Source organism: Dendrobates tinctorius, unplaced genomic scaffold (genome assembly GCF_039654945.1).
Source record: "Dendrobates tinctorius isolate UK_male_01 unplaced genomic scaffold, ASM3965494v1 ptg000179l, whole genome shotgun sequence".
NCBI classification, from domain to species: Eukaryota; Metazoa; Chordata; class Amphibia; order Anura; family Dendrobatidae; genus Dendrobates; species Dendrobates tinctorius.
The window spans coordinates 3,142,475-3,169,650 of record NW_027361846.1 but is presented as its reverse complement, the minus strand read 5'-3'; the positions used below and the strand labels follow the sequence as shown (position 1 = coordinate 3,169,650).

Here is a 27,176-nt window from a genome sequence, read left to right as displayed (position 1 = left end):
ATTTGGATGTTTTGGGTTGTCATTATGATTTATAAAGAGAAAACACAGCAATCTGACAATAAATGGCTTCACCCAACCACTGACCATGAGTGGAGGAAAAGGTTTGGTGTTATCATTCATATTCTCTGAAAAAAGGGCAAGAAAGGAAAAATTCTGTAAACTTTTGAGCACAACAATATGAGTTTCACTTTTTGTATATATGCAGAAGTATATATGATGTATAGGGGGAGTGTGTGTGTGTGTGTGTGTATATATATATATAGCTAGCATATGGGGAGAAGTATATCTGGCATACAGCTGTATATAACGTAGGAAGTGTGCTGTGTATCATGTGGACACTGTTATGGGTGATGTCTTTCTCTCTGGTAACTACTACCCTCATCATCCTCAGGGCGTGGACACCGCTTGGCTCATCAGGAGGAAAATGAAGCCGTGGACATGGGAGCAGCAGATGATGCGGGACCAGACGGTGCGTAATATCTCCAGAGTGGGGGGCTAATATAAGTATCAGCTGTAAACACAGGAGACTGCCGCAGGAGCTTACAGTCTACACATGGGCAAGGCGGGGGCTGTGTGCAGGTAGAGGCGGGGACCGTGTGCAGGTAGAGGCGAGGGGCCGTGTGCAGGTAGAGGCGGGGGCTGTGTGCAAGTAGAGGCGGGGGCCGTGTGCAGGTAGAGGCGGGGGCTGTGTGCAGGTAGAGGCGGGGGCTGTGTGCAGGTAGAGGCGGGGGCCGTGTGCAGGTAGAGGCGAGGGGCCGTGTGCAGGTAGAGGCGGGGGCCGTGTGCAGGTAGAGGCGGGGGCCGTGTGCAGGTAGAGGCGGGGGCCGTGTGCAGGTAGAGGCGGGGGCCGTGTGCAGGTAGAGGCGGGGGCCGTGTGCAGGTAGAGGCGGGGGCCGTGTGCAGGTAGAGGCGGGGGCCGTGTGCAGGTAGAGGCGGGGGCCGTGTGCAGGTAGAGGCGGGGGCTGTGTGCTTGCAGAGGTGCAGGTAGAGGCGGGGGCTGTGTGCAGGTAGAGGTGGGGGCTTTGTGCAGGTAGAGGCGGGGGCTGTGTGCTTGTAGAGGCGGGGGCTGTGTGCTTGTAGAGGCGGGGGCTGTGTGCTTGTAGAGGCGGGGGCTGTGTGCAGGTAGAGGCGGGGGCTGTGTGCAGGTAGAGGCGGGGGCTGTGTGCAGGTAAAGGCGGGGGGCTGTGCAGGTAGAGGCGGGGGCTGTGTGCAGGTAGAGGCGGGGGCTATGTGCAGGTAGAGGCGGGGGGCTGTGCAGGTAGAGGCGGGGGGCTGTGCAGGTAGAGGCGGGGGGCTGTGCAGGTAGAGGCGGGGGCTGTGTGCAGGTAGAGGCGGGGGCTGTGTGCAGGTAGAAGCAGACTGCAGGTAGACGTAGAGGCCGTTCATGTCTGGCTGTCTTTTATCAGCGCAGTTCTCGGTGATTAGCGAGTTGTGTAAATTGCTGGATGTGGCCTGTCTGGATGATGGACAGAGGTGGTTAGTGATGGAGGAGGATGAGGGTTGTCGTGCTGTCAGGAGGGTTCGTGCACAGAAGCCCCTCACTTTTTATCTCTTCACCGGCTGCAGGAGTCCATGATGCGTCCCCCGATCATCATGTGAGCGCTAGATCCCACCACTGGCCAGAGAACGGCGTCAGACTCCGGTAAGTGTGATATCCTGGGAGGTCCATGGTATAGCGGGGCGATGCGTGGTACAGAGGGGCGATATGCAGTATAGCGGGAAGGTGCGCGGTATGGCGTGGCAGTATGTGGTAGGGGGCGGTGCGCAGTATAGCGAGGCGGTGCATGGTATGGTGGGGCATCGCTTGGTGTGGCGGTGCGTGGTATGACGGGATGGTGCTCGGTGTAGTGGGGTGGTGCATGGTATGGCAGGAGGGTATAGCGGGGTGGTGCATGGTGTAGCAGGGCGCTGTATTGTGGGACAAACAGCCAAACTTGTCTGTTTTGGGGAGGACTGTGACTTCTGGGCGGGGGCATAGGCGCCTCTTTCCGTGTGTCACGGTGACCCAGATACCCAGTATCTTGTGTGTTCTTAGGTCAGCACAGCAGCCTGACGGTGACTCTTCTCCCCATCCTCCACGTGTCATGGCGCGGGCGGCCGCTGAGATGCGACAGGAGAGTGTGGAGAGGCCGGAGCCGCCCAAAATCTGCAGAACATCGGCTGCCCCCTCGCTGAGAAGCCTGACGCTCCGGCGGGTGCTGCCCATCATCACCGGCAAGTCCTATGTTGTCTTCACTGTGCGCCATAAGTCTGCACCACCAGTGACACCACTTCAGACTGACACTGGTCTGGGGCCACGGAGGATTGCGGGGTTCTTACGTATCATCTTGCCCAATATGGATCCCGTGTCCCACAATTCCTGCGCCAGAGCCACCAATGTAACGTGGTGGGGAAACGCAGACCCCCACATCAACATGTGTGCCACAGCATAGATGTACATAGTGCTGTGACGGTGTGTGTGCTGTGTGCCGGGTTGTGGTGTGTGTGATGTGTGCCAGAGTGTGGTGGGATGTGGCGGTGTGTGTGCTGTGTGGTGGGATGTGGTGGTGTGTGCTGTGTGCAGGGATGTGGCGGTGTGTGTGATGTGTGCCAGGGTGTGGTGGGATGTGTGTGTGCTGTGTGGTGGGATGAGGCATGTGGCAGTGTGTGTGCTGTGTGCCAGGGTGTGGTGGGATGTGGCGGTGTGTGTGCAGGGATGTGGCGGTGTGTGTGATGTGTGCCAAGGTGTGGTGGGATGTGGCTGTGTGTGTGCTGTGTTCCAGGGTGTGGTGGGATGTGGCGGTGTGTGTGCTGTGTGCCAAGGTGTGGTGGAACGTGGCTGTGTGGTGGAACGTGGCTGTGTGTGTGCTGTGTGCCAGGGTGTGGTGGTGTGTGTGCTGTGTGCCGGGTTGTGGCGGTGTGTGTGCTGTGTGTCGTAGTGTGGTGGGATGTGACGGTGTGTGTGCTGTGTGCCGGATATGGCAGTGTGTTTTCCAGGGTGTGGTGGGATATGGCGGTGTGTGTGCTGTGTTGTGGAACGTGGCTGTGTGTGTGCTGTGTGCCGGGTGGTGGTGTGTGTGCTGTGTGCCGGGTGGTGGCGGTGTGTGTGCTCTGTCCCGGGTTGTGGCGGTGTGTGTGCTGTGTGTCGTAGTGTGGTGGGATGTGACGGTGTGTGTGGGATATGGCAGTGTGTGGTGGGATATGGCGGTGTGTGTGCTGTGTGGTGGGATATGGCGGTGTGTGTGCAGGGATGTGGTGGTGTGTGTGCTGTGTGTCAGAGTGTGGTGGGATGTGGCGGTGTGTGTGCTGTGTGCCGGGTTATGGTGGGATGTGACGGTGTGTGTGCTGTGTGCCGTGATGTGGAGGTGTGTGTGCTGTGTGCCGGGTTGTGGTGGGATGTGGCGGTGTGTGTGCTGTGTGGTGGGATGTGGCGGTGTGTGCTGTGTGCCGGGTATGGTGGGATATGGTGGTGTGTTTGCCAGGGTGTGGTGGGATGTGACGGTGTGTGTGCTGTGTGCCAGGTTGTGGTGGTGTGTGTCAAAGTGTGGTGGGATGTGACGGTGTGTGTGCTGTGTGTCAGAGTGTGGTGGGATGTGGCTGTGTGTGTGCTGTGTGCCGGGTTGTGGTGGGATGTGGCGGTGTGTGTGCTGTGTGTCAGAGTGTGGTGGGATGTGATGGTGTGTGTGCTGTGTGTCAGAGTGTGGTGGGATGTGATGGTGTGTGTGCTGTGTGTCAGAGTGTGGTGGGATGTGACGGTGTGTGTGCTGTGTGTCAGAGTGTGGTGGGATGTGGCGGTGTGTGCTGTGTGCCGGGTTGTGGGATCTGGCGGTGTGTGCTGTGTGCCGAGATGTGGAGGTGTGTGTGCTGTGTGCCGGGTTGTGGTGGGATGTGGCGGTGTGTGCGCTGTGTGCCGGGTTGTGGTGGGATGTGGCGGTGTGTGTGCTGTGTGGTGGGATGTGGCGGTGTGTGCTGTGTGCCGGGTATGGTGGGATATGGTGGTGTGTTTGCCAGGGTGTGGTGGGATGTGGCGGTGTGTGTGCTGTGTGTCAGAGTGTGGTGGGATCTGGCGGTGTGTGCCGGGTTGTGGTGGGATCTGGCGGTGTGTGCTGTGTGCCGAGATGTGGAGGTGTGTGTGCTGTGTGCCGGGTTGTGGTGGTGTGTGTGCTGTGTGCCGGGTTGTGGTGGGATGTGGCGGTGTGTTGGTGTGCCAGGTATGGTGGGATATGGCGGTGTGTTTGCCAGGGTGTGGTGGGATGTGTTGCACACATGTTCTGTACCGTGACACCGCCTCTCTCCGTAGCCCCCAGCTTGCAGTACCCCGGCTCTCTGTCTGGTCTCACCCCAGATCTGGCGGAGATGATCATCGATCACATGATTAAGGAGCGGATTCTGCGTCCAAAGACCCTGGAGCTTTTCTCTGGCTGCTCCATCCGCAGGATTGTGCTGAACTGCTACCCGTACTGCACCAACGACCTTGTCCGACAGCTGCGAGGATTCCCGGGCCTCCGCCGCCTGAGCCTCAGCTCCTCCAGTCTTATCACAGGTACCAGCTGATCCCTACACCTCCCATCGTAGGGGGACGGCCTCTGTTTCCTCACTGATCCCTACATCTCCCATCATAGGGGACGGCCTCTGCTTCCTTACTGATCCCTACATCTCCCATCATAGGGGGACGACCTCTGCTTCCTCACTGATCCCTACACCTCCCATCATAGGGGGACGACCTCTGCTTCCTCACTGATCCCTACACCTCCCATCGTAGGGGGATGAACTCTGCTTCCTCTCTGATCCCTACACCTCCCATCATTGGGGGTTTGCTGGTCTTTCCACACTGATCCCTACATCTCCCATCATAGGGGGACGGCCTCTGCTTCCTTACTGATCCCTACATCTCCCATCATAGGGGGACGACCTCTGCTTCCTCACTGATCCCTACACCTCCCATCATAGGGGGACGACCTCTGCTTCCTCACTGATCCCTACACCTCCCATCGTAGGGGGATGAACTCTGCTTCCTCTCTGATCCCTACACCTCCCATCATTGGGGGTTTGCTGGTCTTTCCACACTGATCCCTACATCTCCCATCATAGGGGGACGGCCTCTGCTTCCTCACTGATCCCTACCCCTCACATCTCACTAGGCTCATGCTGATGGCTCCTTGTTTCCCCACAGATCACGGCCTATGTGAGCTGAAGCATCTGCAGAAGATACAGAACCTGAACCTTAGCAGCTGCCGTAACTTGACGGAGAACTGTCTGCTGCACCTACGAGGTGACCACACTGTCATTACACACAGCTTTACAACCATTCGGCGACACACAAGGACCTCCACCCTGAGCATCAGTGACATCCCAGACCGCATGCTGCCGTATGTTAGAGGTTATTATGGGATATCCGTCCACATGGATACAGAGGAAAGTAACAGTAGGGATCATAGTGGGTAAAACATTGCTGATGGCTTCCTGTAATGATGAGGAACCTGTAGACCTACTGCACCTGGCGGTAGAGTGGGAACCATCAGGGGGTGAGAGACGGGAAGGGATCGGGAGTCGGCAGGGAGCAGGGAACACTGAACTCATGACAGTGCATAGAGGTTACCGGCGGTCACAGAAGCTGCTGTTCCCACGCTCAGTTCAGTGTGAGCAGCCAGATGAACTCCGTTGACCTCAATGAGATAACCGCTAGCACTGGGAGAAAATTCTTGACGTCATGAACGTCACCGCAGTTCGTCAGCCGGCTCACACTGAACGAAGCGTAGAATCAGCTGGCTGTGACCGGCGGTAACCTCTATCTCGTCACTGAAGCTGCGCCCTAAGCTCAGCTCAGTGTGTCCTGGATTCATGGCTGAGCGGTCGTATCATCCCACCACGCAATGCAGAGATGGACTTTTTTGTGGGGTAAGCAGATTACTATCCCAATCTTTGCCATGGTGTCATCATGACGACATCCGGGTCATCAGAGCTTGGAAACTTGCTGATCATGCGCAGTGCAGCGCTGACAGCTTCTATGGCATACAGATGCTGCTGCAGCCCCATACTATACAAGCGATCAGCCTGCAAAAAATGATTGTCCCAGAGTGGGACAAAGTGAAAAATTAAGAATAAAGTAAAAAAAAAATAAGAATTGTAAAAATATTACAAAAAAAATATTAAGAACAATAATAAAAAATCAATCTATGTTCTATCACTAAATAAATATTTGAATTGAAAAAAAATCTTAACAATATAAGTACACATATCTAGTATCGCCGCGTCCACAGCGACCCGCCCTAACCCCTTTAGTGAACACCATAAAAAAATATAAAAAGCAAGGGAAAAAACAATGCTTTACCATCATACTGCCGAACAATAAGTAGAATAACACGCGATTAAAAAGACGTATATAAATAACCATGGTACCGCTGAAAGCGTCATCTTGTCTTGCAAAAAACGAGCCGCCACACAGCGTCATTAGGGAAAAAATAAAAAAGTTATAGCTCGCAGAATAGAGTGATTATTTTTTCTATAAAATGTTTTTTATTGTATAAAAGCGCCAAAACATAAACTATATAAATGAGGTATCGCTGTAACCGTACTGACCCGAAGAATAAAGCTGCCTTATCAATTTTACCGCACGCGGAACGGTGTAAAGGAATATTAGAGAAAGAGAAACAAATCACAAACTAAAATGTTTCTATACTAATGCACAAAGCATGGGCAACAAACAAGGAGAATTGGAACTACTAACACAGGAACAGAAATATGATGTCATTGGAATCACTGAAACTTGGTGGGACAATACACATGATTGGAATACAAGACTAGAAGGATACAACTTATTTGCAAGAAACAGACTTGATAAACGAGGAGGGGGTGTCGCATTGTATGTTAGAAACGCGTATATCTGCTGTGAGAATCATGTGGGAATAGTGGATGAGGGCAGGTATATCTCGCCCAGATTCCTTTCCTACAGTGCCTACAAGTAGTATTCAACCCCCTGCAGATTTAGCAGGTTTACACATTCGGAATTAACTTGGCATTGTGACATTTGGACTGTAGATCAGCCTGGAAGTGTGAAATGCACTGCAGCAAAAAATAATGTTATTTCTTTGTTTAATTTTTTTTTAAATTGTGAAAAGTTTATTCAGAGGGTCATTTATTATTCAACCCCTCAAACCACCAGAATTCTGTTTGGTTCCCCTAAAGTATTAGGAAGTATTTCAGGCACAAAGAACAATGAGCTTCACATGTTTGGATTAATTATCTCTTTTTCCAGCCTTTTCTGACTATTTAAGACCCTCCCCAAACTTGTGAACAGCACTCATACATGGTCAACATGGGAAAGACAAAGGAGCATTCCAAGGCCATCAGAGACAAGATCGTGGAGGGTCACAAGGCTGGCAAGGGGTACAAAACCCTTTCCAAGAAGTTGGGCCTACCTGTCTCCACTGTTGGGAGCATCATCCGGAAGTGGAAGGCTTATGGAACTACTGTTAGCCTTCCACGGCCTGGACAGCCTTTGAAAGTTTCCTCCCGTGCCGAGGCCAGGCTTGTCCGAAGAGTCAAGGCTAACCCAAGGACAACAAGGAAGGAGCTCCGGGAAGATCTCATGGCAGTGGGGACATTGGTTTCAGTCAATACCATAAGTAACGTACTCCACCGCAATGGTCTCCGTTCCAGACGAGCCCGTAAGGTACCTTTACTTTCAAAGCGTCATGTCAAGGCTCGTCTACAGTTTGCTCATGATCACTTGGAGGACTCTGAGACAGACTGGTTCAAGGTTCTCTGGTCTGATGAGACCAAGATCGAGATCTTTGGTGCCAACCACACATGTGACGTTTGGAGACTGGATGGCACTGCATACGACCCCAAGAATACCATCCCTACAGTCAAGCAAGGTGGTGGCAGCATCATGCTGTGGGGCTGTTTCTCAGCCAAGGGGCCTGGCCATCTGGTCCGCATCCATGGGAAGATGGATAGCACGGCCTACCTGGAGATTTTGACCAAGAACCTCCGCTCCTCCATCAAGAATCTTAAGATGGGTCGTCATTTCATCTTCCAACAAGACAACGACCCAAAGCACACAGCCAAGAAAACCAAGGCCTGGTTCGAGAGGGAAAAAATCAAGGTGTTGCAGTGGCCTAGTCAGTCTCCTGACCTTAACCCAATTGAAAACTTGTGGAAGGAGCTCAAGATTAAAGTGCACATGAGACACCCAAAGAACCTAGATAACTTGGAGAAGATCTGCATGGAGGAGTGGGCCAAGATATCTCCAGAGACCTGTGCCGGCCTAATCAGGTCTTATAAAAGACGATTATTAGCTGTAATTGCAAACAAGAGCTATTCCACAAAATATTAAACCTAGGGGTTGAATAATAATTGACCCACACTTTTATGTTTAAAATGTATTAAAATTTAACTGAGCCACATAATTTTTTGTTTTTTTAAGATTTATGCATCTGTTAATAAATCCTGCTCTTGTTTGAAGTTTGAAGGCTCTAACTTATTTGCATCTTATCAAACCTGCTAAATCTGCAGGGGGTTGAATACTACTTGTAGGCACTGTATGTGGCCTAGTCTGGTCAGTATCGCTCCTGCTTGCTAATGAATAATGGGAGGTGGATATAAAAGGATGCCAGGTGGTTGTGTGAGTGTCTCAGCCTGGGGACACAGAGAGCCTGTCTGTGTGAGAGACACACGTGAGTGGAAGCAGTGCCCACTGCAACTGTGGTTTGGCTGGACGGGAGAAGCCCGCCAGTTGGTAGTTAGGTTGTCCATTGTTTAGTTAGTGCCGGACAGGCAAGGATTTGTTTTATTTCCTTTTGCATTGCTTTCACCGTTAATAAACCTGACTCAGGGTCAGTTACCCCCGAATCCCAGCTCTGCGCCTGAGTTTCATGCTCAATGCACGTGACCTTTTCCCCAGCAAAGGCGATCCCGGAGTGTTTTATCACATTGTGGTGGAGAATGCGGGCATCACGTTGCAAGCATGAGCATGGAGGACGTGGTGAAAGCGCTGGTACAGTCCACCGCCGTCCAGCAAGAAGCTAATCAGGTGATGATGGCCCAGCTGAAGGAGTTGGTGGACATGACAGCTACCGATCGTTCGCTTCTCCAGCAGGTGGCGCAGCGCTTGGCAAGCTTACCTGAGCTTAACCTGGAAGCCGAGTAGAGAGTGATTCACGTGAGTCGGTACTGGCAGAAGATGACGACAGAAGATGACGTCGAGGCATACCTGACTACGTTTGAACGGACAGCGGTGTGAGAAAAATGGCCGAAGGCACGATGGGCCGGCCTGATTGCCCCGTTTCTTTCCGGTGAGGCCCAAAAGGCTTATTATGACTTAGAGCCTGAAGCCGCGCAGGACTTTGACAAATTGAAAGCCGAGATCTTGGCCCGGCTGGGAGTGACGACCGCTGTCCGTGCACAGAGAGTGCATCAATGGACTTATCAGCCGGTTAAACCACCACGGTCACAGATGTTCGACCTGATCCACGTGACGAAGAAGTGGCTACAACCCGAGGTGTTGACAGCGCCAGAGATAATCCAGAGAGTCGTCATGGACAAGTACCTGAGAGCTCTACCGCCAGCCCTGAGGAAGTGGGTAAGCCATGGAAATCCTACGACGGCAGATCAACTGGTGGATCTGGTTGAACGTTACTCCGTGGCGGAAGGACTCCAAGACGACGCTACTCCACCTCGTTCTTCATCGTCTCCACGTGGAACCGGTAAGACTGTTCCAGGGAGCAGGGGAGATGGAAAAATCCCTAAGACAGTGGGGGAGGAAAACGGGACTGCCCGCACTGCGAGGCCGAGAGTAACGAACTATGGTCTAAGCAAGGGGCCCGTTAGGTGTTTCCGCTGCCAAGAAATGGGACACATTGTTGCGAACTGTCCGGTCACTACTGAACCCATGCAGTGCGACGTCACAGACTCTAAAAACCACATGTCTATGGTTGCACGGGTAGTGAGTGTGAATGCCGGTCAAAAGGATGTGGAAAAACACTTGTCTGATTTAACTGTTGATGGCAAAAATGTGGTGGCATTGTTAGACTCGGGAAGTGTGGTGACTCTGGTGAAGGCCAGTCTGGTGTCAGCCCCGACTGGACCATCAGACAAATTTTCTGTAACGTGTGTGATGGGAGGTCACCTGGGAGTCCAGAAAACCGAAAGGATATTACACTGTTTTGTTTGGCCAGGCATGAATCACGATATTCGTGTATATTGCGAGTCTTGTCCTGACTGCCAAGCCTCTGCACCTAAGCCCCGGTTCTGTAGCCCTTTGGTACCCCTACCTATTATTGAAGTCCCGTTTGAGAGGATTGGGATGGATTTAGTTGGGCCCCTTCCACGGTCTGCACGTGGACACCAACATATCCTGGTCATCTTGGATTATGCCACTCGTTACCCGGAGGCCATCCCTTTGCGTAACACGGCCACCAAGACGATTGCCAAGGAGCTGGTGCATGTGTTTAGTCGGGTCGGTATACCAAAACAGATACTCACTGACCAGGGGACCCCCTTTATGTCCAGGATAATGAAGGAGCTCTGCCGGTTGTTACAAATCGAACTGTTACGCACATCCGTGTATCACCCTCAAACAGACGGGTTGGTCGAACGGTTCAATAAAACTCTGAAGCAGATGCTGAGAAAGGTGATAGACAAGGATGGGAAGAACTGGGACTATTTACTTCCGTATTTGCTTTTTGCCATCAGGGAAGTACCCCAGTCTTCCACGGGATTCTCGCCTTTCGAGTTATTGTACGCCCGACGTCCTCGCGGACTGTTAGACTTTGCAAAAGAAACCTGGGAGGGTCAGGTCACTCCATTTAAAACAGTGATAGATCACGTCACACAAATGCAGGACCGTATTGCGGCTGTTATGCCTATCGTCAAGGAACACATGATACAGGCTCAAGGAGCCCAAAAAAGAATCTATGATAGGGGCGCCAAGATCCGTACGTTTGCACCCGGAGATAGGGTGTTGATCCTGGTCCCCACGGTGGACAGTAAATTCCTAGCAAAGTGGCAGGGCCCCTTTGAGATCAAGGAAAGAGTTGGTGAAGTAAACTACAAATGATACCAGGCAGGTAAACGGAAACCTGAACAGATTTATCATGTAAATCTGATAAAGCCCTGGAAGGATCGGTCTGCCTTGACAGCGGAGCTGGCCCGTCCTGTCTGCTCGCATACCGTACCGGAGGTACGGGTTGCAGAGACTCTCTCGGAGCGGCAAAAGACTGAGGTCAGGCAGTTTCTACTTCACAACCAAAAGTTTTTCTCAGGAAAAACCCGGGCAGACTACGCTAATGAAACATGACATCGTAACAGAACCTGGTGTCACAGTTCACGTAAAGCCCTACCGAATCCCGGAAGCGCGCCGCGAAGCCGTTTCCCGAGAAGTGAAGGCAATGTTAGAGTTAGGTGTCATTGAGGAATCGCACAGTGCTTGGTCCAGCCCGATTGTGCTAATTCCTAAACCGGACGGCACCATCCGGTTCTGCAATGACTTCAGGAAACTGAATGCGGTCTCAAAATTTGATGCCTATCCCATGCCCCGGGTCGACGAGTTAATAGATCGGTTAGGAAAAGCCTGGTATATTACAACCCTAGATCTAACAAAGGGGTATTGGCAGATCCCTCTGGCTGAGGCGGCCAGAGAAAAGACGGCATTTGCTACGCCGGAAGGTTTATTTCAGTATGTGTATATGCCGTTTGGACTGCACGGGGCACCGGCGACCTTCCAGAGACTGATGGATCGAGTCTTGAGGCCACATAGGCGGTACGCTTCGGCCTATTTGGATGACATTGTCATTTACAGCTTGGACTGGGAGACTCATCTCCAGAAAGTACAAGCTGTGATTGACGACCTGTGGGAGGCAGGTCTAACCGCGAACCCCAAGAAATGTCACATCGGGCTAGAAGAAGCCCGGTATTTGGGGTATGTAATTGGGAGGGGTGTTGTTAAACCCCAGGTTGATAAGATTCAGGCGGTTCAGGACTGGCCACAACCTGTCAACAAGAAGCAGGTGCAAGCCTTTCTGGGGATCGCCGGCTATTATCGCCGGTTCATACCCAATTTTGCAGCCATCGCTACCCCCCTGACGGATCTTACAAAAGGGAAAGACTCCGTCATGATTAAATGGAGTTTAGCGGCTGAAGAAGCCTTCCATAGCCTAAAACGGGCACTTTGCTCTCAGCCCGTACTGGTGACTCCGGACTTCCGCAGCGAGTTTGTGGTACAAACGGATGCCTCTGATACCGGTATCGGGGCAGTACTCTCACAAGTGAGGGACGGAGTGGAACACCCAGTCCTCTATCTCAGCAGGAAGCTGAATAAACACGAGCAAAGGTATGCAGTCATAGAAAAAGAGTGCCTCGCCATTAAGTGGGCTCTAGAGGCCCTCAAATATTACCTGGTGGGCCGAAAGTTCAGGCTGATCACTGACCATGCCCCTCTCAAGTGGATGCACTTGAACAAGGAACGGAATAGCCGGGTGACCCGGTGGTTCCTTGCCCTGCAGGCCTACACTTTTACGGTGGAGCACCGCCCAGGGGTACAGATGGGAAATGCAGATGCCCTGTCCCGAGTGCACTGTTTGGCGGGTGTCATTGCTCGACCGGAGAGGTCTGAGCAGAGGGGGGGGATATGTGAGAATCATGTGGGAATAGTGGATGAGGGCAGGTATATCTCGCCCAGATTCCTTTCCTATGTGGCCTAGTCTGGTCAGTATCGCACCTGCTTGCTAATGAATAATGGGAGGTGGATATAAAAGGATGCAAGGTGGTTGTGTGAGTGTCTCAGCCTGGGGACACAGAGAGCCTGTCTGTGTGAGAGACACACGTGAGTGGAAGCAGTGCCCACTGCAACTGTGGTTTGGCTGGACGGGAGAAGCCGCCAGTTGGTAGTTAGGTTGTCCATTGTTTAGTTAGTGCCGGACAGGCAAGGATTTGTTTTATGTTTTATTTCCTTTTTGCATTGCTTTCACCGTTAATAAACCTGACTCAGGGTCAGTTACCCCTGAATCCCAGCTCTGCGCCTGAGTTTCATGCTGAATGCACGTGACCTTTGACCCCAGCAAAGGCGATCCCGGAGTGTTTTATCACACTGCACAGAGATCCAAGCTTCAGAGACTGGGAGTTCTGTGGAAACTGTTTGGGTAAGAATACAAGGACAGAACAATGGAAAGGACACCATTGTAGGCATTTACTACAGGCCGCCTGTGCAAGCTGAAGATATGGATGAACTCTTTATGCATCAAATGGCCGAGTTCTCCAAAAAATATGACATAGTTGTCATGGGAGATTTCAACTATCCAGAGATTTGTTGGGAATCTTTCTCAGGCAAAACTAACAGGTCAAGGAAATTCTTATCCTCTCTTGCTGACAACTTTATCTTCCAAAAGGTAGGGGAGAAAACAAGGGGAACTGCTACCTTGGATCTAATCCTTATAAACAGGGAGGAAATGGTTGAGGAGGTAAAAGTGGCTGGGACCCTAGGAGGTAGCGACCATGCCATTTTAGAATTTTGGATAACTAGAGGAGGAAGACCTGTGAAGACTCAGACGTTAAGGTTAGATTTCAGAAAGGCAGATTTTAAGGGTCTCAGAAAGAGAATTGGAGGAATCCAATGGCTGGATATCCTTAAAGACAAAAATGTCCAGGAAGGATGGGAAATCTTGAAAAATGAAATTCTCTAAGCACGATGGTTAACAATTCCGAAAAGAGGGAAGAATAGGAAGCATTTAAGGAAACCAGGATGGATGAACACAGAACTTAAGCACATGCTAAAAAGGAAGAAAGAAATGTTTATGAAATGGAAAGAGGGAGGTATATCTAAAGAAGAATATAATGCTGTCTGCAGAACCTGCAGTGCACAAATCAGATTATCTAAAGCTGAAAATGAATTGAGGCTTGCAAGAGACGTCAAAAGCAATAATAAAGGATTTTGGGGATATGTCAAAAGTAAAAGAAAAGTCAAAGATGCTATAGGATTTTTACAGGATGAAAATGATGAAATGGTAAGACAGGATGTTGAGAAGGCCGAACTTTTAAATTCCTATTTTGCATCTGTTTTCTCTCAGAAAGGAAATGTAACATCAACTGTTCTTCACTGTCCTATTAAGAGAATAGAAGAATCCAGGATATCTATAAACAGAAAGATAGTGAGGAAACACTTAGCTAACCTAAATGAATTCAAGTCTCCAGGTCCAGATGAATTATACCCCAGAGTACTGAAGGAGATAGCAGAATAAATTTTTGAACCTCTCTCCATAATCTTGGAGAACAGGAGAAGTCCCAGAAGACTGGAGAGAAGCAAATGTTGTTCCTATCTTCAAAAAGGGGAAGAAGGTGGACCCAGGCAACTATAGGCCGGTGAGTCTGACTTCTATACCAGGAAAGATCTTTGAACAAATTATTAAACAACATGTATGTCAGTACCTGGATATGAATGAAGTGATTAAACAGAATCAGCATGGGTTTGTAACTAATAAGTCATGTCAGACTGTTGAGGTAGCTTTTGAGGGAGGGCTAAATTAACCCTTCTCGGTTGACCAAATGATTTCCAAATTAATCCACGGGGCGTTGCTAGCAACTGGAATGACCAGACAGAGACGGGGGTCTCTGTATGGGAGGATCAAGGCAGATCACTAAGCCCGTTTATTTTGTCACCTTTTTATAGTATTTTGCTTAATTATGCAAAGTACATAGCTACCAATAACATCGTCGTGACACATTCGCTTTATAAACCAATAGTATTGCAAGAAAATCGGAACATGTCCCTAGCTACGTGACGTAGAGAATAGAACAATAGCACATTCTTCAGGGTTTCATGTCATATCTTGCTCGGACTGGGACAGTCTGGTTTCATAACAGCTGCGAACTTTCATTTAATTACAAAATTTAACTCATAAACAACAAAATGGCGCTGCAAGCAAAAAATGGATCCTGGAGAACAAGATGTCCCGTACATCTGAATACTGTACTTCACAATCCCCCCTAGATACATTTTGTTAACTAATATGCAGTATCAGAGGTGCTATCCCAAGCCATAAGCTCGTGGGGTACTGGTCTTCACATGGCTGATGCCGTGTTATCAGTCATGGCTGTCGCGGCGCACCCGTCCCCCCTGTATACTGCAATTCACGAATAACAATTTTTGATGACGGTGGTGGCGATCTTTTGTAGGTAGCCATGTGCTTGGCTTCAACATCTTCATCAAGTAACCTTTTGAGATCGGTGCAGAGAAGAGCAGAGGCAACGACACCTTTGGTATCATCATTAGCTGTCTTAGTGCAGACTTTCCTAATACATACAGAAATACACCAAAGAACAAGTTTTAGTATCACATATACTACAAGGATACAGGCAGCAATGTGTAACAAGCTTTGTAAGATCCCAGCTATCCAGCCCCCAATTCCCTTAAACCAATTGGCTGGATTGAGAAAGGAGAAGGTGTCTGACCAACAACTGTCCTTAGTACGATCATTGTGTTTATCGTATTGATCTCTGAGTCATTGAATATCTTCTAACTTTTAACTTCTACCAATAATAAAATGGAAAATGGGAAAAAACAAAACATTATGCCCCTTCATTTGCTATTGGCTTGTTGGGTGATGAGGAGAACTTGATAGAGACAGTCAACAAGGGTTCTAGTCCGTGCTTCCTGACATGCCTCTTCACGACTACCAAATCACCAGGCTTCAGGTTATAACAGGTGTCGGTTTCTGCTGAATCTGGAAGAGAAGAAGAAACTAGAACATGGGTGTTAGCAAGATCTTTACTAAGCTGAATAACACATTGAACAGCACGGTCAGTCTCTTCTGATAACTGCTGAGGCTGGAAGTTTGGAACTGGGGGCCTAGTACCAAACAATATCTCATATGGGGACAGGCCATGTTTTGCAATAGGGGTAGTACGAATGTGGTATAGTACAATGGGTAGGAGCTCTGGCCATGGAGCCGTAGTCTCCTGCATCATTTTGGTCAATTGTCCCCTCAGTGTGCCGTTCAGCCTCTCAACTTTCCCACTGGATTGTGGGTGGTACGGAGTATGGAGGGCTACAGTGGATCCAAGCATTGTCAGAACTTCTTGGTACACATGAGAAGAAAAGGCCGGACCTTGATCACTTTCAACAACTTCTGGAACCCCATATCTGCATATAACTTCCATCACCAGTTTCTTTGCTGTAGTTTTTGCAGTCATCTTGGTTACGGGGAATGCTTCCGGCCAACTAGAGAACATGTCAACAACAACCAAACAGTATTCGTACCTTCCAGACTTAGGCAATGTGATATGGTCCACCTGGAGCCTTTGGAAAGGATAGTCGGGCTTAGCAAGATGCTTCGGGGGCACACGTTGAAGTTGACCGGGATTACAAGTCTTCAATTCTTATGGAACTTATTTTTGGACTTCCATGCGCTGCTTGACAAAATACAGGATTCCAATTATAATAGAAGATCAATCATTTATTCCCAACGCGTTTCGAAGTAAGAGCTACTTCTTCCTCAGGGGATGACAAACATAAGAATTGTTGTATTAGCGGTCACTTGTTTGACCTTTGGACGTGCAGCAGCTGACTACTAATCTTATATGCCTGATCTCTCCTACAACAGGTGAGTGGATTTCTTATATACAGTTGTGGCTAAAAGTATTGACACCCCTGCAATTCTGTCAGATAATATTCAGTTTCTTCCTGAAAATGATAGCAAACACAAATTCTTTGGTATTATTATCTTCATTTAATTTGTCTAAAATGAAAAAACACAAAAGAGAATTAAGCAAAACATTGCTCATTTCACACAAAACTCCAAAAATGGGCCAGACAAAAGTATTGGCACCCTCAGCCTAATACTTGGTTGCACAACCTTTAGCCAAAATAACTGCGACCAACCACTTCCGGTAACCATCAATGAGTTTCTTACAATGCTCTGCTGGAATTTTAGACCATTCTTCTTTGGCAAACTGCTCTAGGTCTCTGATATTTGAAGGGTGCTTTCTCCAAACTGCCATTTTTAGATCTCTCCACAGGTGTTCTATGGGATTCAGGTCTGGACTCATTGCTGGCCACCTCAGAAGTCTCCAGTGCTTTCTCTCAAACCATTTTCTAGTGCTTTTTGAAGTGTGTTTTGGGTCATTGTCCTGCTGGAAGACCCATGACCTCTGAGGGAGACCCAGCTTTCTCACACTGGGCCCTACATTATGATGCAAAATTTGTTAGTAGTCTTCAGACTTCGTAATGCGATGCACACAGTCAAGCAGTCCAGTGCCAGAGGCAGCAAAGAAACCACAAAACATAAGGGAACCTCCGCCATGTTTGACTGTAGGGACCGTGTTCTTTTCTTTGATTGCCTCTTTCTTTCTCCTGTAAACTCTATGCTGATGCCTTTGCCCAAAAAGCTCTACTTTTGTCTCATCTGACCAGAGAACATTCTTCCAAAACGTTTTAGGCTTTTTCAGGTAAGTTTTGGCAAAGTCCAGCCTGGTTTTTTTATGTCTCGGGGTAAGAAGTGGGGTCTTCCTGGGTCTCCTACCATACAGTCCCTTTTCATTCAGACGCCGACGGATAGTACGGGTTGACACTGTTGTACCCTCGGACTGCAGGGCAGCTTGATCTTGTTTGGATGTTAGTCGAGGTTCTTTATCCAACATCCGCACAATCTTGCGTTGAAATCTCTTGTCAATTTTTCTTTTCCGTCCACATCTAGGGAGGTTAGCCACAGTGCCATGGGCTTTACACTTCTTGGTGACACTGCGCACGGTAGACACAGGAACATTCAGGTCTTTGGAGATGGACTTGTAGCCTTGAGATTGCTCATGCTTCCTCACAATTTGGTTTCTCAAGTCCTCAGACAGTTCTTTGGTCTTCTTTCTTTTCTCCATGCTCAATGTGGTACACACAAGGACACAGGACAGAGGTTGAGTCAACTTTAATCCATGTCAACTGGCTGCAAGTGTGATTTAGTTATTGCCAACACCTGTTAGGTGCCACAGGTAAGTTACAGGGGCTGTTAATTACACAATTTAGAGAAGCATCACATGATTTTTCGAACAGTGCCAATACTTTTGTCCACCCTCTTTTTTATGTTTGGTGTGGAATTATATCCAATTTGGCTTTAGGACAATTCTTTTTGTGTTTTTTCATTTCAGACAAATTAAATGAAGATAATAATACCAAAGAATTTGTGTTTGCAATAATTTTCAGGAAGAAACTGAGTATTATCTGACAGAATTGCAGGGGTGTTAATACTTTTGGCCACAACTGTATCTTTTAATATTAACCCAGATAAGACCCTATTTTTCTGTTCCTATAGTATACTATATTTGGATTACAAGTCTGACAGATATTGCAGGCACGGTTGAGCGCTGTCAAAACTGTGGAAATTCCCGGGGCCCAGTAGAATTTGTGCACCAGTGCGAGGGCCTGATTCTTTCCTCGATGTGTAGGTCCATGTGCCCATATGGCAATAGCAGGGTACATCCGCTTAGGGAGACACACGAGTTGGTCCTTTTTCCAGAGACCATTATCCATTCGTGCCCCATCAGTCTTCCATTGCTTCACCTTTTCCTTTGGAGACATTCTCTGCATCGTCATTAAGCAGTCTCGCGGGGTCCGACAGAAAACTTCAGTCTGTTGTAGATCATCAGGTTCTTGTAGGGTCAGTGCTTCTTGTAACTGTTTACGCTGAGAGCGTATGGTCACCATAATTGGTATGGTTGGTTCAACGGGTAAAAGAGCGGCGGCTTTTGCTTTCATATCCGCAAATGTGTTGCCAACAGTCTATGGACTGGTCCTAGGACCGTGCGCCTTAACTTTGATAATAGCCACCTGAGCAGGTAATTTGATCAAGTCCATGAGGGTTCTAACAGCTTCAGCATTTTTCACTGGGGTTCCGGCAGTAGTAATAAACCCTCGATTGGCCCATAGAGCCCCAAAATCGTGGGCAATACCAAATGCATACCGTGAGTCCGTGTATATATTAGCCCATCTGTTCTTGGCCAAAGTACATGCAGTAGACAGAGCCTGGAGTTCTGCTTGTGCTGACTGTGATGGCGGGAGTGCAGTTGTGTGCAATACAGTGTCCTCTGTGGTAACAGCGTATCCCGTGTGGAATCTACCAAACTCATCAGCATATCTTGAACCATCCGTGTATAACACCAGATCGGGATTTGGGAGTGGATTCTCACTGACATTTAGTGGAGTAGCTGTTTCTTCTATCAGAAGTTGGGAACTATCATGTTGGAGATAATCCTCATCACTGCCATCTTCCCTTATAATTCATTATACCGTCTTTCAAGGCGTTGTAAAGGGGTTGCATTATGCGGGATGCATCCGGTATCCACTGACAACAATAAGTGCATAGTCCAAGAAAGCGCTGGAGTTCAGTTTCATCTTGTGGGAAAGGAAGGGAGCTGATGGCCATTTTTCTTCCTTCTGTGAGGTGTCTGACACCTTGAAGGAAACAGTGACCCAAGAATATCACTTGACCAAGGCAGAACTGAAGTCCCGAGGCCGAAACCCGACAGTTCAGTGCTGCCAGATGCTTGTGGAGGCTGACAGTGGCAGCAATGGCTTCCTGCTCCGTCTGTGCACACAACAAAAGATCATCCACTTACTGAAGCAGCGTGACCTGGGGGTGATCTAACTGCCAGGGCAAGAGACACTCGCCCATGTTTTTGCAAACTGGTTGGGACTGTTTTGGGCCCCTTGTGGCATAACTGTCCATGTTATCCGTCGCCCCTGATGAGTGAATGCAAACAGAAACTGGCAATCTGGGTGTAACGGAATGCTAAAGAAGGCATTGGTAAGATCAATAACTGTGCACCAAGCAGCATCCTGGGGTATTTTGGACAAAAGAGTATGTGGATTAGGCACCACTGCAGTTTCCAGAACAGTAGCTGCACTGACTGCCCGTACATCTTGTACCAGCCGGTACATAGGGGGCTGGCCAGGTGGGGTCTTTTTCTTAACGGGAAACAAGGGCGTATTACATAGAGAAACACAGGGTACCAGAGCACCGTTATCAAGTAACGTTTGTATTTGTTCCTGAAGGCCCCGCTCCTGATCATGTTTCAAAGGATATTGATGGAATTTGGGAAAAGGGGCACCAGGTTTGAGAAACACTTTTACTGGTTCTACAGGCATTTTCCCTATATCATTTGGCCCTTTTGACCAAAGTTTAGATAGTAGAACTGTGATAATAAATCTGCCCCCAGTAATTTTACTGGACATGTGGGAGAGATTACAAACTGAGCAGTATCCTCGGGGAAGGGTCCCACAGGGATGGGTTTTGTAAGAGTAGGTTTATTGGGTCTGCCATCTACTCCAATTAAAACAGCGAGGGTATGACAATCTCTCTGAAAGTGTCCAAGTCGGGCTCAGCGCCAGCATTGTAGACAAGAATTAGCAGGGAGGAGCTGAGGAGCAGGGTTTCCAGTCATAGGATTGAAACAGATATTGGAGTAGGGAGCTGAATTTGTGTGTGCTGATATAGAACGAGCCGTGTGTTCGCAGCTGCGGTGGGGGCAAAGGGGGATATGGTGTGGCCTGAGATGGGAGGGGGTACTGAAGCAGCTGCAGCTACTAGCTTTCCCTTTCTTTTTTCTTCTTTCCTCTGCTGATACAGAGCAGGTTCATTTCTTTTGGAAACTTTTTTTTTCCCCTACTTTTAATGCATCATCCGGAGTTGGCACATTACTCTCGATTTGCTGCTATTTGCATGTAGAAAGCCATGGGGGAAGTCTCTGGATCGGGTAATTGATTGCAAAGGGTGTCTATTTGGGATGGGGTAAAGGGGGTGGATACTCATAACCACTAGCAATATTAGGCATAGCAGGGACTGAAACTATTTGTCTGCCTGACACATTAGTCTCAATCTGAGTTCCTTCTTAACCAATCACTTTCTCACACTACAGTCACTTCCTTGAACCACAAAACATCCAGTCCCTGTCATAATAGACAATTTTCCATCTTTAACATAGCAGTAACAGAAACCATCAGAATTCACTTCCTCTGTTCTTCCTAACACCTTCGTCACACAATTCATGTGCCAAGCCACGAAATTCTTCTTTTCCTTCCACGAATTCTCTCATTTAGAGCTAAATATCCTTACTTCAGTTGTGCACAGTACTGGAGCGGCCATATCAGTCTCTGTTCCACAGGGTCAATAATCCCCCTCTGGGAAGCCCAAAATTCAACGCGGTACTCAGTGAAAGGAGGAGGGCGTCTCAGACTATCCCTCCAGACACCTCTGGTTATATATATATATATATATATATATATATATATATATATACACCTGAGTTACGTATCCTACCCAATCTTCGATCACCTCACCACGCCCGATACTAACAATGATCAGGATTTCAGGATATTTTGACTATAATGAGAGCCACAATCACTGGTCAATCCGGGGTGTCCTTATGAGGTACGGTTCGAACACTGGGCCCCCAACGGGACTGCACCTCTATATGATTCCACCCATGAATCACCCCACCATCGGGGACAAACCTCAGATTCTCTTTGCAGAAACAAGCACAGGAAAACCACACCAACGGTCAGTCTGAACAGTATAACTGCCAACTTACCGTGGTTGTCGTGGGGGGATGATCAGTCCCAATTTTCCAGCACCTGTGTCGGCTCCGAGGGTCCTTTGTCTTGTTGTCCTCCGGGGGCAGAGGCGTCCCTATTCGGAGGCCCCATGTTGGGCAGCCAAACTGTTGAGGTAGCTTTTGAGGGAGGGCTAAATTAACCCTTCATGGTTGACCAAGTGATTTCCAAATTAATCCACGGGGCGTTGCTAGCAACTGGAATGACCAGACAGACGGGGGTCTCTGTATGGGAGGATCAAGGCAGATCACTAAGCCCGTTTATTTTGTCACCTTTTTATAGTATTTTGCTTAATTATGCAAAGTACATAGCTACCAATAACATCGTCGTGACACATACGCTTTATAAACCAATAGTATTGCAAGAAAATTGGAGCATGTCCCTAGCTATGTGAAGTAGAGAATAGAACAATAGCTCAGTCTTCAGGGTTTCATATCTCATATCTTGCTCAGACTGGGACAGTCTGGTTTCATAACAGCTGCGAACTTTCACTTAATTACAAAATTTAACTCATAAATAACAAAATGGCGTCACAAGCGCAAAAATGGATCCTGGAGAACAAGATGTCCCGTACATCTGAATACTGTACTTCACAAGACTAACTTAATTTCCTTCTATGACAGAATCACTGATTGGGTGGTTCAGGGAAATGCTGTAGATATAGTATATCTTGACTTCAGCAAGGAATTGAGGGTAAACTGATTAAATTTGCTGATGACACAAAGCTAGGGATAGCTAATACTAGAGAAAAGAAAGAGAGGATTCAAAAAGATATAAATAAACTCGAGCAGTGGGCAGCAACTAACAGAATGGTTTTTAAGGGAAAAATGCAAAGTACTACATCTGGGCAATAAAAATGAAAAAAGCATATACAGAATGGGAGGAATAGGGCTAAGCAACAGCACCTGTGAAAAAGACTTGGGCATACTAATAGATCACAGACTGAATATGAGTCAACAGTGTGATGCAGCAGCAAAAAAGGCAAATACAATTCTTGGATGTATTAACAGAAGCATACAGTCTAGATCACGTGAAGTCATTATTGCCCTCTACTCCTCTTTGGTCAGACCTCATCTGGAATACTGTGTCCAGTTTTGGGCGCCACATTTTAAAAAAGACATCAACAAACTGGAGCAAGTTCAGAAAAGAGCGACCAGAATGGTGACCGGTCTGCAAACCCTGTCTTATGAGGAAAGGTTGCAGGATTTGGAAATGTTTAGCTTGCAGAAGAGAAGACTGAGAGGAGACTTAATAGCTGTCTACAAATATCTCAAGGGCTGTCACATTGTAGAAGGATCATCTTTATTCTCATTTGCACAAGGAAAGACTAGAAGCAATGGGATGAAGCTGAATGGGAGGAGAGAGAGATTAGGAAAAACTTTTTGACAGGGTGAACAATGAGTGGAACAGGCTGCCACGAGAAGTGGTGAGTTATCCTTCAATGGAAGTCTTCAAACAGAGGCTGGACAGACTTCTGTCTGAGATAGTTTAGTGAATCCTGCTTTGAGAAGGGGGTTGGACACAATGACCCAGGAGGTCCCTTCCAGCTCTACCATTCTATGATTCTATCACGCTCTGGGATCAGTAATAGAGATGGGTCTATCAGACATCAAACCCCTGGGGTTGGTAATGGAGAGGGGTCTATCAGACATCAAGCCCTGGGGTTGGTAATGGAGAGGGGTCTATCAGACATCAAGCCCTGGGGTTAGTAATGGAGAGAAGTCTATCAGACTTCAAACCCTGGGGTTAGTAATGGAGATGGGTCTATCAAACATCAAGCCCTGGGGTTAGTAATGGAGATGTGTCTATCAGACATCAAGCCCTGGGGTTAGTAATGGAGATGTGTCTATCAGACATCAAGCCCTGGGGTTAGTAATGGAGACATGTCTATCAGACATCAAGCCCTGGGGTTAGTAATGGAGAGAAGTCTATCAGACACCAAACCCCTGGGGTTAGTAATGGAGAGAAGTCTATCAGACACCAAACCTCTTGGGTTAGTAATGGAGAGAAGTCTATCAGACACCAAACCCCTTGGGTTAGTAATGGAGAGAAGTCTATCAGACACCAAACCCCTGGGGTTAGTAATGGAGAGAAGTCTATCAGACATCAAGCCCTGGGGTTAGTAATGAAGAGGGGTCTATCAGACTTCAAACCCTGTAGTTAGTAATGGAGATGGGTCTATTAGACATCAAGCCCTGGGGTTAGTAATGGAGAGGGGTCTATCAGACACCAAACCACTGGGGTTAGTAATGGAGAGGGGTCTGTCAGACATCAAGCCCTGGGGTAAGTAATGGAGAGAAGTCTATCAGACTTCAAGGCTATGTGCACATGTATGCAGAAAATTTCTGCATAAAAACGAGACTCCTTCCCAGAAAACGCGGGTTTTTGCCTCGATTTTTGCGCCATTTTTTCCGTGCGTCCCCAGACACATAGAAAATAGCTAGAAATGCGGAATTTTCCACGAAATTAATGAGCATGCTGCGTTTTTTTACCGCGAAGCGTTTTTTTCACGGAAAAAAGCGCATCAATATGTAAAAAAAGTGCAAAATGCATTAAAATGAATGGGAAGCTTCTTTTAAGCTTTTTTTGAGCAGATTTTTTTGTAAATCCAACGGGAAAAACCAGTGTGTGAACACAGCCTAAACCCTGGGGTTAGTAATGGAGCTGGGTCTATCAAACATCAAACCCTGGGGTTAGTAATGGAGATGTGTATCAGACATCAAGCCCTGGGGTTAGTAATGAAGATGGGTCTATCAGACATGAAGCCCTGTAGTTAGTAACGGAGATGGGTCTATCAGACATCAAGCCCTTGGGTTAGTAATCTGTCATTGTTCGGCTTAGTCTGAATTCTCTTTGCCATAGCTTGGCTTTGTCTGATTTCTCACTGCCATCGCTCGGCTTTGTCTGATTTCTATCTGCCATCTCTTGGCTTTGTCTGATTTTTCTGTCATCGCTTGGCTTTGTCTGATTTTTCTCTGTCATCGCTTGGCTTTGTCTGATTTTTCTCCGCCACCGTTCGGCTTTGTCTGATTTCTCTCTGCCATCGCTTGGCTTTGATTTTTCTCTGCCATTGCTCGGCTTTGTCTGATTTCTCTCTGGCATTGCTCGGCTTTGATTTTTCTCTGCCATTGCTCGGCTTTGTCTGATTTCTCTCTGGCATTGCTCGGTTTTGTCTGATTTCTCTCTCCCATCGCTCGGCTTTGTCTGATTTCTCTCTGCCATCGCTCGGCTTTGTCTGATTTCTCTCTGCCATCTCTATGCTTTAATTACAGAGAAAAAAAGGCGATCAAACAAATCCAAGGAGACTAATTATATATGAAACATATAAACAAATCTTTATTATATTAAAAACAGGAAAATGGGACAGGGAAGTGAAGTCAGAAAATTGACCATGGCAGCACGCAGGCGACCAAGTGGGGCATGCAAGAGGTGCAGAGACCAAATGGAAATACAGGTACCAAAACAATAACTAAGATGACATAATTACAAAAACATAATGTACCGATTCCAAATAGAGCAATTATATGGCCAAACAGGATATATATATATATAGATATAAGCATTGTAGGCATTATAATAAGATGTTCAGTAAAAAATCTCATTACCTGTTTGGATAGTATAAGGCGGTCCACACCAATGCAACCCCCCCCCCCAACGCACGTTTCGGCAATGGCCTTTCTCAAGGGGTAACAGGAAGAGGGAAGTGAAGGATATTTAAGATAGAGTCGACCAGTCAAATTGAAAAATCAAGGCCATGTGATCATTCACCAATCAAACATGCATACAGAGATTCCTCCCAGTAATGGCGTCCGTTGTCATAGCAGCCCACCATAAAAACACCTCCAAAAGGTAGCAGAGGAACAAAGCTTTCCTTAGAAGTATAATAAAAGACACTATGTTGAAAGCAGAAATACTGCTATAATGAACCTGCATTATTAGCGTGTCACACACTGCGCAACGTCAAACCGAAGTGACGTGCTTGTAATCAGATGACGCATCAGTTGCGCGCCGCTCACTGAAAACCTCCACCAACAGTTCGGTCACACGACCGCCATCTCAGATCTAAAGCTCCTCCCCTACATACGTCAACAACAACGGCGTGTCCGCTCATGATGACGCGCATGTCGCCCCGGTGACCATGACAACGGGCGGCGTCGGCATCAAGGAGATGCCAAGTAACGCCCGGCGTGAGGGAAACCGCGGCGCACGCGCGTACAGAGCAGGCGCCGGTTGTTCACCTGAAACAAAAGCAGATCAAATGAATTTGTGCGTAAAGGAAGTGGCCGTGGAAAACAGTGAGCATTACGCACAGATTAACACAGATGGATAACAACCGTATCAATACAAAAAATTGAAAAATGGGCTAAAACTAGTAATACTTGTACATACAGTACAGCATATGCTACAATAAATAATACAGGTAGGTATTAATGCTTAGACCTCTTATGTACTACAATGGGAGAAATTAGTATATAGATATCACCTCATAAAACATGTCGGATAGCAAGACACAACAAAACATATAGTATATTGTAAAAATATGCATATTAATACAAATACATTGAAGGACCAACATGGTGAAGTACAATTACAAATCATTGTCTTGAAAACACTTCATAACCAATGATAGCCACATTCATCCTCTTCGCATGTTGTTATGCCGGTGAAAAAATCAGATCACACAGGAAGATAAATCGTCCGGAATGTCAAGCCAGGAAAACTTTATAAAGGATGGACAAAGGAAGACTCTAAAATTTAAAAACGAAAACATTAGAACCAGACCTTAAAAACAAAAAATACGCCGCAAGCTACCCATGATCAAATAAAAATAAAAAAAAAATAAATAAAAATAGCCAAGCAAAAAATCATTTATAGAAATGGAGCAAAGCTAATAGCCTCGTTCAATCCCTTTGGATGCACAGTATCTAGCAGCCAAATCCATCTTGTCTCCCGTTGCAATAGTCTCTGAGTTAGGTTACCACCACGTACTCCCGGGTTGAGACTATCAATACCGCGAATTCGAAGTAACGATCCATCACAATCATGTTTTAATTTAAAGTGTCGAGGTATTGTCCTAAGTGTGGCCGGGTCCTCATGGCCGGCTGCCGCCTGTATGCCCAACACGTGCTCACGAACACGTGTCTTCAATTGCCGTGTGGTCATGCCTATATATATCAGGTTACACGGACATAACGCAAAATATATAACATACCGTGAGGTACATAATATACGATTACGAATATTAAATGTCCTAGTTCCTGAAGAATTAAAGAACGTGTCCGTTCGCTCCACGTTGGGACAGGCGACACAGCGACCACAAGGAGCACAGCCACACCTAGGATAGCCCATACTCAGAAAACTTTGTTTAGATTCGGGTTGATAATGGCTGCAAACTAAATAATCCTTAAGGTTCATTGAACGGCGAATGGTGACACTTGGTTTTGACGGAATAAGTGGATTAAGAACAGGGTCAGTCTGGAGTATTGGCTAGGCTCTTTGGAGACAACCTCTCATTCTTGCGAATTGAGCATGATAGTTTGTAATAAATCTAATGTTGTTGTTATTCTTAATCTCCCTCTTTTTGTATAGCAGTGACTGACGTGTAGAC

The 27,176-nt window shown here is 47.5% G+C and overlaps 1 protein-coding gene across 6 annotated transcripts in view; it reads left to right on the top strand.

Annotated features, from left to right (window-relative positions):
• The window catches only part of LOC141054860 (uncharacterized), a 75,342-nt gene that overhangs the window by 32,403 nt on the left and 15,763 nt on the right, over positions 1-27,176 (top strand). For all 6 annotated transcript variants that reach the window (XM_073551736.1, XM_073551741.1, XM_073551737.1 and 3 more), the window contains 5 exons: positions 392-469; positions 1,567-1,642; positions 2,036-2,214; positions 4,280-4,522; positions 5,153-5,251. In XM_073551736.1, the coding sequence (XP_073407837.1) occupies positions 392-469; positions 1,567-1,642; positions 2,036-2,214; positions 4,280-4,522; positions 5,153-5,251 (675 nt within the window). The remainder of the gene's footprint in view (positions 1-391; positions 470-1,566; positions 1,643-2,035; positions 2,215-4,279; positions 4,523-5,152; positions 5,252-27,176) is intronic.